Source organism: Squalius cephalus (assembly GCF_949319135.1).
Source record: "Squalius cephalus genome assembly, chromosome: 24".
Taxonomy (NCBI): Eukaryota; Metazoa; Chordata; class Actinopteri; order Cypriniformes; family Leuciscidae; genus Squalius; species Squalius cephalus.
The window spans coordinates 16,799,713-16,814,234 of NC_137145.1; the positions used below are offsets into that span (position 1 = coordinate 16,799,713).

At 37.2% G+C, this 14,522-nt stretch overlaps 2 protein-coding genes across 3 annotated transcripts in view; one reads left to right on the forward strand and one right to left on the reverse strand.

Annotated features, from left to right (window-relative positions):
• nle1 (notchless homolog 1) overlaps nt 1–6,556 on the forward strand; it is an 8,530-nt gene extending 1,974 nt beyond the window's left edge. For both annotated transcript variants that reach the window (XM_079862039.1, XM_079862040.1), the window contains exons 3-13: nt 593–810; nt 914–993; nt 1,088–1,164; nt 1,263–1,360; nt 2,092–2,284; nt 2,389–2,524; nt 3,004–3,050; nt 3,131–3,333; nt 4,251–4,410; nt 6,108–6,178; nt 6,292–6,556. In XM_079862039.1, the coding sequence (XP_079718165.1) occupies nt 593–810; nt 914–993; nt 1,088–1,164; nt 1,263–1,360; nt 2,092–2,284; nt 2,389–2,524; nt 3,004–3,050; nt 3,131–3,333; nt 4,251–4,410; nt 6,108–6,178; nt 6,292–6,304 (1,296 nt within the window). In that variant the 3' untranslated portion in view covers nt 6,305–6,556. The remainder of the gene's footprint in view (nt 1–592; nt 811–913; nt 994–1,087; nt 1,165–1,262; nt 1,361–2,091; nt 2,285–2,388; nt 2,525–3,003; nt 3,051–3,130; nt 3,334–4,250; nt 4,411–6,107; nt 6,179–6,291) is intronic.
• A 67-nt stretch (nt 6,557–6,623) lies between these two features.
• Nucleotides 6,624–12,091, reverse strand: slc25a1a (solute carrier family 25 member 1a). Its single transcript, XM_079862041.1, has 9 exons — nt 11,723–12,091; nt 11,098–11,205; nt 10,163–10,262; nt 9,950–10,088; nt 9,442–9,526; nt 8,522–8,626; nt 8,329–8,444; nt 7,904–7,977; nt 6,624–7,821 (listed from the first exon to the last, which is right to left on the reverse strand). The coding sequence occupies exons 1-9, from the start codon at nt 11,958–11,960 to the stop codon at nt 7,707–7,709; spliced, it is 1,080 nt and encodes a 359-aa protein (XP_079718167.1). The 5' UTR covers nt 11,961–12,091; the 3' UTR covers nt 6,624–7,706.
• Between the last annotated feature and the right edge of the window lie 2,431 nt (nt 12,092–14,522).

Sequence of the window (14,522 nt, forward strand, 5' to 3'; positions counted from 1 at the left end):
AAAGTTAATTATAACGTAAAAATGTAAAAGAAACCGTAACCTGCATGTTAAATGTAGTTTGCCTTTTTTCCTACATTTTAAAGTTGGCATGAAACGGAAGTTGTGATATTCTTTTTTCCCTAATGTGACGTATATCCGAGTGAAAGGCTTGTTGGAAGAGAAGAATGTTGTTGATTTTGATTTTGTTCATCGGGAATTGATTGGATGGTTGTGGTTTGCTATTGCTGTGATGTCATTGTTGCCCCGCCCTCACGCCAGTAAACATGTCATAAGAGAAGAGATGTCGCTGTATGAAGGAGGGGAATTTATTTTTATTATAGATTATGAGGGAACCTGAATTTCTAAAAAATCATGTTCATGGATTAATCTTTTATAATAAATACTGCAATATTCCATTAAAAAAAGTAATTGTCAGCTACCAGTTAAAATCAACAAATCATTGTTAAATAACCATCCTTTTTGCAGAGTATTCTGTACAATAAAATAGAGTTATGTATAGCTTTTGCCTGAAAACAATTTTTTTTGCATTACATTGGATGACTAGAGGCTGGTTTTATCATTTCATAACCCCTATCTTTTTGTCTGTCTACAGGAGGAGCCTGTGCCATTCCTGTTCTTTGTTAAGGATGCAGAGGTGGTGTCGTCCCTGGGCACTTGTGTGCAGACGTTGGGCCTGGAGACTGAGCAGGTGCTGCCAGTTGTGTACCAGCCGCAGGCCGTATTCCGTGTACGGGCCGTGGCTCGATGCACCAGCTCTTTGGAGGGCCACACAGAGGCCGTCATCTCTGTGGCATTCAGCCCTACAGGAAAGTAAGTAGATTAAACAGTAATATTATATGCTAATTTATATAAAGACAGATACATATATAACATATAAGACTGTATGCATCCAGATAAAGCTTTTTTTATTCAGATATCTGGCCAGTGGATCTGGAGACACGACAGTGAGGTTCTGGGATCTGAGCACAGAAACACCACACCACACTGCCAGGGGTCAGTTTATCACATAACCTTTAGGTGTTACTAAATACAGCCCTCCTGTAAGTTAAACCAATCATCTGACATTCTGTCCATCATGTTTTATAAGGCCACACACACTGGGTTTTATCCATTGCCTGGTCTCCAGATGGCAAGAAATTAGCATCAGGGTGCAAAAACAGTCAGGTGAGCAGGTCATGTTCATTTTAAGTCACTGAAATTCCAGTGTACTATAAGTTATTTAGGTCTAAGATGTTGTTTTGTGTCTGATGTGTTTTTTGCAGATCTTCTTGTGGGATCCGATTACAGGAAGTCAGATTGGAAAGACCTTAACGGGACATACAAAGTGGATCACCTGGCTATGCTGGGAACCTCTCCACCTGTGAGTCTTGAAAAATCATTTAGGAGTTGTAATTAGCGGTCGGAACGATTTTTGGCATTTTTTAATTATCTGCATCAGCCGATAAGATCAGGATGTGAAGAGAGTTTCAACTAGTATAACAAAAAGTACCCTACTTTTAATTAAATATCTCTTTATAACAGTTCTGTCTAATAAATTATTAGACAAAGCTGTAAAAACAAAAAATTAAACTGCATGCATAATAGAAAGGAAAACACTAATACACTCATCTACCTTCAGCAAATACGCATTTATATCATTTAAACGGGCCTTTGAATATTTAATAAACATTTAATTTCACGTATCTTGCCAACTTTGGCAAATCCAGCTGTGAGATCTTGTGAGGTGTGCTTTTGTATTTCACATTTATTTTCAAATGATTTATTTCTGATTTCAGCAATTGTTATGCATGTGTTTTTACTATCTTTTAAATGAAATAGAATGATATCAGATATCGGCCAACCTGCTTTCTAAGATATCGCCACTACTTGTAATCAAAGTATTGATACATGTCTATGTTTTATATTTGTTAATTTGCATGTTTACTTTATTTTAGCTCTACAGTGAATTCATTCAAATTTATTATAAATGATAATAATGTATTTTTATCATTTAATTATGTTTTAAAATGAGTAAATTATTGTTTATTATTTATGAATTGTTTAATTCAATTATAATTCATGAAATGTCAATCAAATTTCACTCCATCACAGAAACCCAGAGTGTCGGTATTTGGCTAGCTCCAGTAAAGACTGTACGATTCGGATATGGGATACGGTTTTGGGCCGTTGTGATAAGATCCTGACCAGCCACACGCAGTCTGTGACGTGTGTAAAATGGGGAGGTGATGGTCTCCTGTACACCTCATCTCAGGACAGGACCATTAAAGTCTGGAGAGCCAAAGATGTAAGATGTTTCCACTCATAATAGATCAAATATAACTTAAAAGCATGTTTACTAGGGATTTTGTCTGAATTATCTGTGAATATCTGCTCTCATCTTTTCCGCAGGGAGTTCAGTGTCGTATATTGCAAGGTCACGCTCATTGGGTCAACACGTTGGCCCTCAGCACCGACTACGTTCTGCGCACAGGAGCGTTCGAGCCAGCTACCGCAACCATAAACCCTCAGGATCTCACTGGATCATGTAGGTTTCAGCATAGCAATGGATTTATTATTGTACTCTGCTGTTCAAAAGTTTGGGGTTGGTATGATTTTGTATTTTTTTTAGTTTCTGAAACTAAAAAACACCATTTATTTGATAGAAAATACAGTAAAACAGTAATATTGTGAAATATTATTATAATTTAAAATTCCTGTGATTTATTTAGTCACATGATCCTCCAGAAATCATTTTAATATGCTGATTTGGTGTTCAAGAAATATTTATTTTGATCAATGTTGATTTTTGTGGAAACGGACACATTTTCTTTCAGAATTGTTTAATAAATAGAAAGTTCAATATAGAACAGAATTTATTTGTAACATTAAAAACGTTTTTACTTTCACTTTTGATCAATTTAATGCGTCCTTGCTGAATTAAAGTATTTTTTTTGAGCCCAAACTTTTTGAATGGTAGTGAATGTAATAAGGATCATTTTGTAAATATAAATCAATTTTCCGCAGTGGACGAAATCAAGGAAAAGGCTCTGAAGCGCTACAACAACGTCAGAGTGAGTGAGACCAGTTTATATGCAGTATCGACTTGTGAGAGATGGGATTTATGTATAAAAAAACATTTGGTCTTCTAAAGGGTGAAGGTCATGAGAGGCTGGTGTCAGGATCAGACGACTTCACAATGTTCTTATGGAACCCAGCGGAGGAGAAGAAGCCAGTGGCCCGTTTGACAGGTCACCAAGCGCTGGTCAATGAGGTGCTATTCTCCCCGAACACACGACTGATCGCCAGCGCTTCCTTTGATAAGTCTATAAAGATCTGGGACGGAAAGACAGGAAAGTAAGTAGGGTGGTCACAGATCCCTGATTGATTTGAGACTTATGTTTAGATTAGCATACTACCACATTTATATTATAACTGCAGTATTTTATATTAATACTAATATAAGTATACACAGTTGTATGTAAATTTTGTGCATAGACTAGTATTCGAATATTATATATGCCTAAATTTCACTTCACTGGGTATCCCACAATGCAATGCACTTTCAAAAGTTATGACATTGTAATACAAACTACTATTTGAAATGTTTAATTTTACATATCAACTATTGCTTCACATATAAATTTTACAATATAGTGTGCAGTAAGCTTGTATTCCATTCCAAACAGCCTGTTGCTGCATCTGAAATCACAGTCTTTCTGAATAGGTACTTGAATAATTAATTACTTTGCGACCTAAAAAAAAAGTGTTTGTGAATGTAATAGAAATGACTAGAATAGAATGAATGTAATCCGGATGTACTTTATCATTGGCATGTTACACATCAGCTTAAGTTGCGTTGTTTCACTCACTGCCATTCAAAAGTCCTCTCCCATGGCCCCATGGGAAAGTAAAGCGTATATTGGATATGAGCTTCAGAATCTCACCGCAAATAGTAAGTCATTCAGGTACTCTCCGACCCTATGTTTTATGTAAACTTCACATAATGTTTTTCTCCTACTATATAGTACAGAAGTGTGTGATTTCGGATGCAGCCTTTGTAAACGGATCCATGGTGGCACAGAACCAGTGTACTTCCAGTAGAGTACACTAGGGGGCACTCAGATCACGTCAGCAAATCACGGCATATTTTGCTTGTTTTCACATGGCAACAACACAGCCAGTATACACAGTGCACAGACAATGTCGTTCTGTTTTCTGACCCTGTGAAAGTCTATTAAAGAACTTTAAGATCTTTTTTTAATGTTTTCCAGGTACCTGACCTCCCTTCGCGGTCATGTCGGGCCGGTGTACCAGGTGGCGTGGTCTGCAGACAGCCGTCTGTTGGTCAGTGGCAGCAGTGACAGCACTCTGAAGGTGTGGGACATCAAGACGGGCAAACTGAACGCTGATCTGCCTGGCCACGCTGATGAGGTAAGACCGTGAATGGATTTTGTTCAGAGGTTAGAGTCTTATGCCTGGCTCACACTACAGTAGTTTTAGGCCGATTTATCCCTGATTTTCCCCTCCGATATTGAGGAATCTTTTTTTTTTATTGAAACAAATGAGTCAAATCACTGATTTCAGCATACAACAATTTAATTATTTTTATTTTTAATTAACTTTAATGACTTCAGCGATTCCATCTCTATTAAGAATAAATAAAATTTAGGTATGCATTTAGCAAATTTTTGTTTATGGATGTAATATTTACCATGCAAAATGTAGAAGTTAACCACATATTCAAACATTTTGCCTCTGTGTGTGAAAGAACATATAACATCTTTTAGAGATAATTTATAATTCCCCTTTATAATTCCCCTCAAAAAGAAAAGAACTAACATCAGACCAAAATTTTAAAGATAAATCACAGTTGTAAAACAAATAAGCCAAGTCTTCCTCGTGTCCATGAATTTTGATAACGAAGCTTTACATGGGTAGATTTTGTGTGAAGTATTTTAAAATGTACCTCTTTAACTTTATTCAGCATGCAAAATTTATATGGATTTAACCATGCCTCTTTCCAATGAATACCAGCGATTTGTGCGAGATTTTATGATTGGATTGAAAAATGAATCTGATATTACAGGAATGAGAAAATTGTTTGATACCATGAACTATTAACTCAGGAAGTTTCTTTTCGTTACAACTATAACTTTTAATTTTAGGCATATAATTCAGTTTTTCACGTGTATGTTTATTTTTAGAAATATGGATGCCATGGTATTTAATAGAGTCCTTTACTGGTATGTTTTCAACTAATAGATCTATAGAATCATGTATAAATAATATTTCGCATTTTTTAAGATTTAACATTAAACCAGAGGATTTGGATACAGTGAATAAGCAAAAGTCCCAAAAAGTTGACGTGTTCCTTTAAGATTTGAGGGAAGAAAATCTGCAAAGATTCTCCTTAAGTGTGTGCTGTAACCAGATTTCACTATCGGTTAGGATTTTAAAACTCCAGGCAGTACACCCACATCAATGTTATTTTTAGTATTATTTATATATTTAATATACTATTATAGGATTTTATAGAGTATTTTTAATTTAGCTTTTATTTTTATATTTTCAGTTTTTCAGTTTTCATTTTAATTTCAGTTTTAGTTAGTTTGTTATGCTTTTGTTATTTTTATTTGTTTTATTCATTTCTCTATAGCTCTGATTTTTTTTTTTTCAGTTTTAGGAATTTTAGTACTACAACTCAATTATTTCATTTAGTTCACAAGGCAAAATTTCTCATTTTCATTTAGGTTTTTCATTTAAAATTTATCAGCTTTATTTAAATTAAATTGTTTTTTTAAAATGAAATATTAGGATTCTCACAGTTGTTTAAAACTTGAAAACACTATTTTATTTTATAAAATGCATGTAAGATATAAGATTTATTTATTTTATTTTTTTAGTAAATAGGCAAATTTAGTAAATTTCCCACATTTAGAAATGACTTTACTTTGGGTCTCTAAGCAGTCACCTAGCAACTACCCAGAACACTCTAGCGACCACATAATGTGCCAAAAACTCTGAATACCTTAACAGCATAGCAATGCCTTGGCAACAACCACCCTTGTGTTAGAGCTGCATGTTATGCATGGACAAACACCACTCATCTATTTTCTTTTATTGCTCAGGTTTTTGCCGTTGATTGGAGTCCCGATGGACAGAGAGTGGCCAGCGGTGGGAAAGACAAGTGTTTAAGAATGTAAGTGACTCCTATATCCTGCACAGATTATTTATTTCCATGCCCACACAATACTGTGTGCGACACCACCTGGTAGGAACACTTGGCATGTCTTATCTTCTTTTCTCCATTAGATGGAGGAAGTAACCCGGAGAAACCAGCGGCCCCAGGCTCTGCATGCAACAGCCAATCAGGCGTCTGGAAGCATCCCCCCCACGGGACAGTGAACAGCAAGTGTTGGAGCACTAAGCCTTAGCCTATTTGTCCAACGAAACCACTTTGACAGCGTCACAATAGATGACATATAATGCTCTCTGATGTTGTCGGGCCAGATAGCGGGAAGATAAAACGCCCGATACACCACTCAAATGAGCAACTGCCCCGTGGAAGTGCAGGCGATCTGACCCAGTCTAATCCGTGTAATCTTTCACACACACATTCTTTGTAATTAACTTAATCCCTAATGCTGCGATACAGGCGGCATTAACCGGGTCTGTTCCAGTGCCGAGAGATAACCAGCATCGTCACAGTGGACCGCACTACGTCAGCAGAGACGTTTTCTCATTAAACAAGCAGTAAAAGGATTTTTATGGGGTTGTGTGTGTGTGACTTTCTTATCTTGAATTAACAACTGTAGCATCAAAAGCAGTTTGTTGTTATCGGACAACTGGTATATGACGTTAAGAGCCTTAAGATAGAATTCAAAGAGTTTGGATCAATTGATCAATATTGGCTACTCAATAAGGTCACAAGGACGGGAAACTGAACCTATTTGGTTTATTGAATCTGTGTGACGTATTCAGGATCTGTTTTGAAGAAGCACTGCTTATATATGGGACACAAACACAAAAGTAGCGTGAATAGTACAGAACAGGCAACCTTTGTGAGGAAATGCGTGTTAATGAAAAAGCTTATAAATAAATAACAAAAAAAAAGCTGCCATTTACATTTTATAAAAAACGCAAACGAAACATGAGTTCTATTGACTCGGTACTCAAGCTTCGACATCCTGGTCTTGATGCCATTTATGCATGCAAATTTAACATCAACAGGAATGTCTTGGCCTTGACCGGTTTTGAGATGTATGACAACATCAAGATAAAAGTTCTTACAAAAGCACATTTAAACCATTTCCAGTGTAACTGTGCACGTAAACTAGGGCAAAAAAACATGAGCATTACATTGATATTTCTGTGTACTTGGTAGTGCTTTTATGTTTTCATGCCACATGAGTGGATTGTCTCACGACAATCTCTTTAAAAGCATGGTGGTGGTGAGAAGACACTTGCACGATTTTACCGAAGAGAGCAAACTGATGATATGCTTTTCATCCATCAATATTTTTGCGCATCAATAAATATACTGTAAGCTACAGGTTCCCTCTCATTGCTTAAGGCCCTGGTTTTAACAATACAGACACAGATGGATGGTTTAAATCCTCTGGGCCAGAGGTCACGGTTCATGTCTGGATCTTTAAACTTGACTGACGTGGCCAACTGTGTTTGGATAGTTCAATCTGTCTCGATCAGTTCTACACCCTGTTCTATCTTCAGTCTGTTCTCCAGACGTTGTTCAGTAGCTTCACGACTTCCTCATAGAGAACAAAGACAATGGCAACGTCCAGACACACTCGGCCCAATCGTGGGACTGTGCCTTTGTAGAACCTGCGATTCAAAGCAAGAAAAGTGTAAGGAAGAAGAAAAGAAAAGGAAGTTAAAAAGAAATAATATTTATGAGGAAACATACGCTTGAGGGCCTTCGTTCTTCAAAATCTGGAATGCGCAATCCATGGTGCTCTTGTAGCGATGAGCCTCCAAACCCTAAGACAAATGGATTATAAAATGGCATTCAATAGTTTTCTTGTATTAATTTGAATGAATTATTTGAGAAGTACGGAGCCCCCCTAGTCCCACTTTGTCAAAAAAATTAATTATAACTATCTCGTGGCCTCAAGATAGTAACTCGTGGCCTCAAGATAATAACTCGTGGCCTCAAGATAGTATTACTATCTAAGATAGAGTTACTATCTTGAGGCCACGAGATACTATCTTGAGGCCACGAGTTACTATCTTGAGGCCACGAGTTACTATCTTGAGGCCACGAGATAGTTATAATACATTTTTTTTGACAAAGTGGGACTAGGGGGGCTCCGTAGAGAAGCTTCTGCTAACCTGCATTCGAGTCTTCACCACATCAAGGGGTGTGTTCCCAAAAACACTAGCCGCCCCGGCTGTCGCTCCAAACATCGCTGTAACCAGCGGGTGCATGTCACGACTGGGGTCATCGCCTGAAGATAAAGCCAAGATGATCAGTTTTCTTGAACACCCATACTTAAAAAGTATTATTATTGGATCTCATCCTCACCTTTGTACCAGTTGCGCAACAAGTTCATAACATAAAAGCGTATCGCCTGGTTGCTACCCTGCTTCAGAAGTGTAGCAGTCAGTCCTTGATATGTCCCTCGAACACCTACAAACACGGAATAAATAAATTACAAAAAAAAAAAAAAAAAGTGTTACATTTTTCAAAAACTATTAATTTTATTTTATATAGAATACATGTTAATATTTTTAAATATTTTTAATATTTTTTTTAAATGATTATTTAGTTGTTTATTAAATGATTTTATTAAATATAAAAATATTATCATAAAAAACTTAGTTTATTATTTATTTTAATAGTATATATATATAATCATCAAAACTTTATTACAGACTCAAGGTCCACATCTCACCACAACAATACATAAATACAAACCCATAAATACACATGCATACACACATACCTACACACACACACAAAAAAAAATATATATATATATTCTATTAAAATAGAGTTAATCGTTATAGTTTTTTATATTTTATTTTCTACAACCCCCCTACATTTTTCTATGAATGGTCGGTCTGCTCCTTCTGTCTCTATTAAACGGATAGTTCACCCAAAAATGAAAATGCTGTCATTTACTCTTCCTCAAGTTGTTCCAAACCTGTATGACTGACTTTCTTCTGCTGAACACAAAAGAAGATATTTTAAAGAAGGTTGGTAATTAAACAGTTGCTGGTCCCCATTGACTTCCATAGTATTTTTTTTTTCCTACTATAGTCAATGGGGTCCATCAGTCGTTTGGTTACCGACTTTCTTCAAAATATCTTCTTTTGTGTTCAGCAGAAGAAAGAAAGTCATACAGGTTTGGAACAACTTGAGGAAGAGTAAATGATGACAGCATTTTCATTTTTGGGTGAACTATCCCTTTAATACATACGTTTGTACTGGTCCATAAGTACCTTGATCTCTGATAATTTCCCGTACGCCGTGGAAGAACCCTCGGTAGCGTGGCCTCAGAGAGCACTGGTCATGAATGAACTTCACCTGAAAATGATACGGATGGGATATATTGAGTAAGATACAGAAATCAGAATGTCATTTCTCCTTCTCTGTGAGTAAATCCATCATGATTATACAGTACACTGTGGCTCTCACAATACACAGTATGATGTGGCAGACAACTAGTTGTCCAGTGCGGATCCGTTTATTCAGCACAGGTTTGTCAAGAACGCAGTTCTGAAAATGTGCAGTGTCAGTTTGGTTAAAGAATGAGGCTGTCATGCTCATAAAAAAACAAAATGCTGTATGAATCCAACGGTATCATGGTGCTGCCATACTAGCCATGAGTTTTGTTTTGTGTGAAACATGATAGGGTATTAGGGATGAACATAAACAGAGCGTAATCGATTATGTTGACGCGTCGTTCCAGCCCTAATGTATAACCAAAATAACTAGTTACAGTCCCACCTTGACTGTCTCCATTGGACAGACCACCAACACCGCTTCTGCAATTCCCGCTCCAAGCCCACACAGTAAACTTCCTTTATTGTCAAGCCGACCTGTGGCGTCCCTCATCGGGTTACTAAGAACCTCGAATGTTCCAAACCTGCCATGATGACAAAAGCGTAAGCAAAAGACACACTATTCATGCTAAAACAGGTAAAGACCAATGTTCCTTACCGTACTGCAGATTTCGGGATGGATCCGTAAAGGAGTGAACTAAGCCCTCTATACAGACCTCTCAACCCATGATCCTGCACTGTCAGCTTAACACAATCACCTGCGCAAAAATACAGGTTACACAATTTTATTTACACATTCAGTTAAGGCCCCGATATTCATTAAGCAAAATCAAAGGAGGAACAGTTGTGATGCCATTTCGAACAATATCAGGCCAAAATGAAGTTCATTTGGAGTATAGTTTGCCAAAGTGAACTTTCTGGAAAAGTTTGCTCCAGCTGGGAAAATTATTCAAGCTACTATTGGTCCGTGATGATTACATAATAAGTAGATGTGGCTCTGGGGCTCCGCCTTCTTTGACGTGATTTTTTTTTTTCCAGTTATTTCCTTCTGTTCAGTCCATCGAGGTCAAACACGAGTAAAACACCTAATTCTTGTGGTGCGCTTGAAGGTGTGTGTGAATTAGAAATGTTACCTCTGGATGCTACCACCTTCATCAGGCAAAGTTTAAAGATTGCCTCATTAATGTTTGCAGGTTCAGGTTCAGGAAGTGCAAAATGGAGGGCTGTTCTATATAGAGGAAAGACTCAAGACCATGCCAACAACCTCCAACAGGTAAAAGAATGACGTCTGGAATCCATCCAACCAACAAACATGAACTATGCTAGTCATTATATCTCTATTTCCTATTGTCAGCCACAGTTGCAATGAAACTAAAGTAGCAACAGATCTTTCTTCTGCATTGTGACGTACATCTGAGAAAAATGACTCATTATCGAAGAAGTCCTGCATAAGTAACAAGAGAGAAATCTGTTGTTTTCACCAAAAAGTCCAGTTATGATTAAACATTAGGAGGACAAAAAGAAACATGTACACAGTAGCATTCTTTTAGAAATGATATTGGTGATTTTTCATGTCATGCCAGTTGCCCTCACCTATGCCCCGGTACCGAGGAGGGTTAGCTCTTTCATCTAACTGTAGTTGGGTCTTCACGTACTCCGTTGGGAATGTGATGCAGATCTCAATGCCTCCTGCAATGCCACCTGGGTAAAAATAATATCATCAGTAAATAAAGCGTGCCTATATTGCATTCAGTGACATCAGCGGCAATCTATGATTTGTTTAAGCTTACATTGTTTATCAAGGACAAATCAGTTTCATATAAGGTCATGTTGTTTTAGTTGTACTTGGATGTTTAAAGCCCAATGTATGCAACACTGTAACCAAACTAGTTTTGTTGGAATGTTGGAATATGGTTAAGTAGTTCAGTTGATATTTATATAAATAAAGCATACTGTTTTAACTGTCCAAACCTATTTAAACAAATTAGTAAACAAATGAAATTTCTGGAAGCTACCATTTGGTTGACCCAGCAAAGACATGCAGGTCATGGACTGAGAGTGAGTTTCACAGTAATGGCAGACTGTAAGTATGGAAGGGGACGTGCCAACGTGGTCACGCATGACTGTTATTGTGGGCTCGCGCATAATAGGGTATCGCGTGATTCACCAAAACATTAGCGCTTGTGTGCTTCTAACACAAACACAAATACGCATGTACCTGCAAGAATAGCCTTCCACGGATGGGTGATTTTTCTCCCTCCGATAGCAGCGGCCGCTAGATTCCTCTGGCCTAGATAAATTTGGGGAATTGGGGTAAAAGTACGCGTCGAGCCCCCGCCAGCGGAGGCAATCCGGGTTAGCGCTTCAGGATGCTGTTGCGGTGTGCATCCTCGTCTCAGTATAGCATCTTTGCACGGTCCCTCCGAAACAGAAAACGGTTTATACAAAGACGACATGATATAATGATGTTTTAAGCGCAAAGTGAAAATCTGTGCTATGTGACGACGCGCAGGATGCGTCTGCCCAATAGGACGAAGACAACACAATCATAGGAAGACCACTCCGAGGCGTGGCGCGGCTCATGAATATTAATATAGAGGTCATGCAGCGAGCTCAGTCATTGGTCCGTTTTAAACATTTGCTTAATTTATTTCTCTACTCATCTTATGTAATATTAATAATGTGTATTAGCCGAAACAATTGGTTCAGTTGTATTACCTTACATCCACACCCACATTCTAGCGTTTTTAAAAAAATATAATAATAATAAATGTTTGATCAGAAAATGTTTGAGTTTACTGTCGCAAACAGAACATTTTGCATAGTATTAGAGATATTGAACTGTATCTCACAATTAAAACCATGCAACAATAATGGAATATGTTGAATTTACATTAATTCAATGTATAAAATATTTTTTTAAACGAAGAACTCATTTTAAGTACTAAAATGTTGACAGCATTCGTCAAGCTCGATCATTCAATCCTATTATCCAAGTTATGATCAAAGAAATATGTGTTTATTAATAGGCCTATGTTTATTAGTTTACTAATAACTACAAAGTCACTTTTGGTCTCAACTAGCTAGTCCTTATTTTGTGGTGATTTATTTAAGCTAAGATTGCAACCCTGGCTGTTACCCTTTCTGGAGTAGTTTGAATTATTTATTTATTTTTAATTCGTTTTTTTTATTTATTTTTTTATGCTGATGCTTGTTTGTTTGTTTGTTTGTTTAATTTTGCTAGAAATTGTAAAACTCATCAAAGCAGGGCTTAGTTATAATTTTCTGAAAATGAAACACCTCATTTACTGAGCATTTGTTGTACATTTGAAGCCATTTTATGGTCCCACGTGGTTCTTATATTACTTGACATGGTTTGGTCTGGTGTTAGGGTGTGAATGTTGTGGGTGTTTGTGTTGGGTGGAGGCTATAATCGGTGTGAATGTGGAGTGCAAGCTTTATTTTCAGCTTGTTTGCATGTTTGTTGCACACTCATACAAAAGAGACAGTTTATTCAGCTAATACAAAAGTAGTGTATAGCTGCTCCACGCAGAACAGGATACTTCAGGGATACTTTTTACATGAATGTGGTTGCGGTGATGAAGCGCGGATGTGTCCCTCAAATGCTGCCAGCAATTTCCCAATTTTTCACCCCACCTCATAGCCACACATTCCTATTGAGAGACAGGACCAGGACTGGAGATAAGAGCTCAAGAGCTTGATATTTTATCAACTGAAGCGGAGCTTAAATTGCGATGGAGAAAAGAACTGAATAGGTGGCTTGAATTGTATTTGTTAAGTCAAGCAATTTAAAACTCCTATATGATTTTCTTCAGACTGTTTGCATGTGGGTAGTTATTCATTTAAACTTTGAATAACACATGCACCCAAACAATTTCCGCTATCTTAAAATGTTTCACACACAATTCCATGTGATTTTCTGGATTTTGGAATACGTATTCTAGTATTCTATTCCAATTGAACACTTGACCTATTGGTCTTAGCAGTGAGACCTTACTGTTGCACCCTCACTGAGGCTGCTGGACCTTTTGAGCTCAGAATCAAATTATTTGATGGGACTTTTTGAGACCTTCCTCTAACTGCTCTTCGTTTTCCTGTTTATCTAACTAGCACCTAAATGTATTCAAACAACATGCCTCTAGGTATTATTCACTTTGACTCCATTGACTCCAGTTTACTGCTACTCTACACAATTGATATAGATACTGGTTGGTATTGGTTGGTTTGGATTTTTCACAGAAAACCTAGACTTTCTCTTGTGTTATTCCTGTCACTGAATGTTTGTTTCATCCATCCATCCATCATTACATAAAGAAACAGAAAAAACTGAGACGGACTAAATCCAGAAGAAACCTAGAAAATATGGCTTTCCGATTCAATTGATGTTACTTGGTTTTAAAGGGGTGGTTGATTATGATTTCATTTTTCTAACTTTAGTTAGTGTGTAATGTTGCTGTTTGAGCATAAACAACATCTGCAAAGTTACAACGCTCAAAGTTCAAAACAAAGGAAGATAAGGACGTTTTTTAAGGACTACAAACGGCTGGTAGGGACTACACGACATTCCTCCCGGGTTTGTGACATCACCAACCCTAGAATTTACATTAAACCCTCCCCCGGGAACGTGATTTATACATTATCATGACAGAATATGCTAATCAATGACCAGAAGATAGTTAACTCCACATCAGCTATATAAATTCATCAACTAACCATTCAGAAATGGCCTGTTGCACTCTACATGTTGTCACTTCTTCTTGAGTCTCTCCATCATTGTCTGACTCCGGTTTGAACATAAAAGGCTAAAAGTTTTTGAAATTTTCAGTGCATATCTGTGTGAGGTAAAAGGACATGAGTTGTTGAAGCTCCACCCCCTGTGCTGGGAGCAGCAGCTCATTTGCATTTAAAGGGACAGACACAAAAACGTTGCGTTTTTGCTCACCCTCAAAAAGTGACAATTTTAGTATATGCTATATAAAAATATCTGTGGGGCATTT

Bases quoted from the DNA above. Each gene is read 5' to 3' on its own strand.
- slc25a1a (XM_079862041.1), bottom strand. From the start codon at position 11,960: ATGTCGTCTTTGTATAAACCGTTTTCTGTTTCGGAGGGACCGTGCAAA. The intron at 7,978-8,328 runs GTTAGCAGAAGC...CATTTGTCTTAG, and splicing joins TGGTGAAGACTCGAATGCAG to GGTTTGGAGGCTCATCGCTA. The intron at 7,822-7,903 runs GTATGTTTCCTC...TTTGAATCGCAG, and splicing joins AAGAACGAAGGCCCTCAAGC to GTTCTACAAAGGCACAGTCC.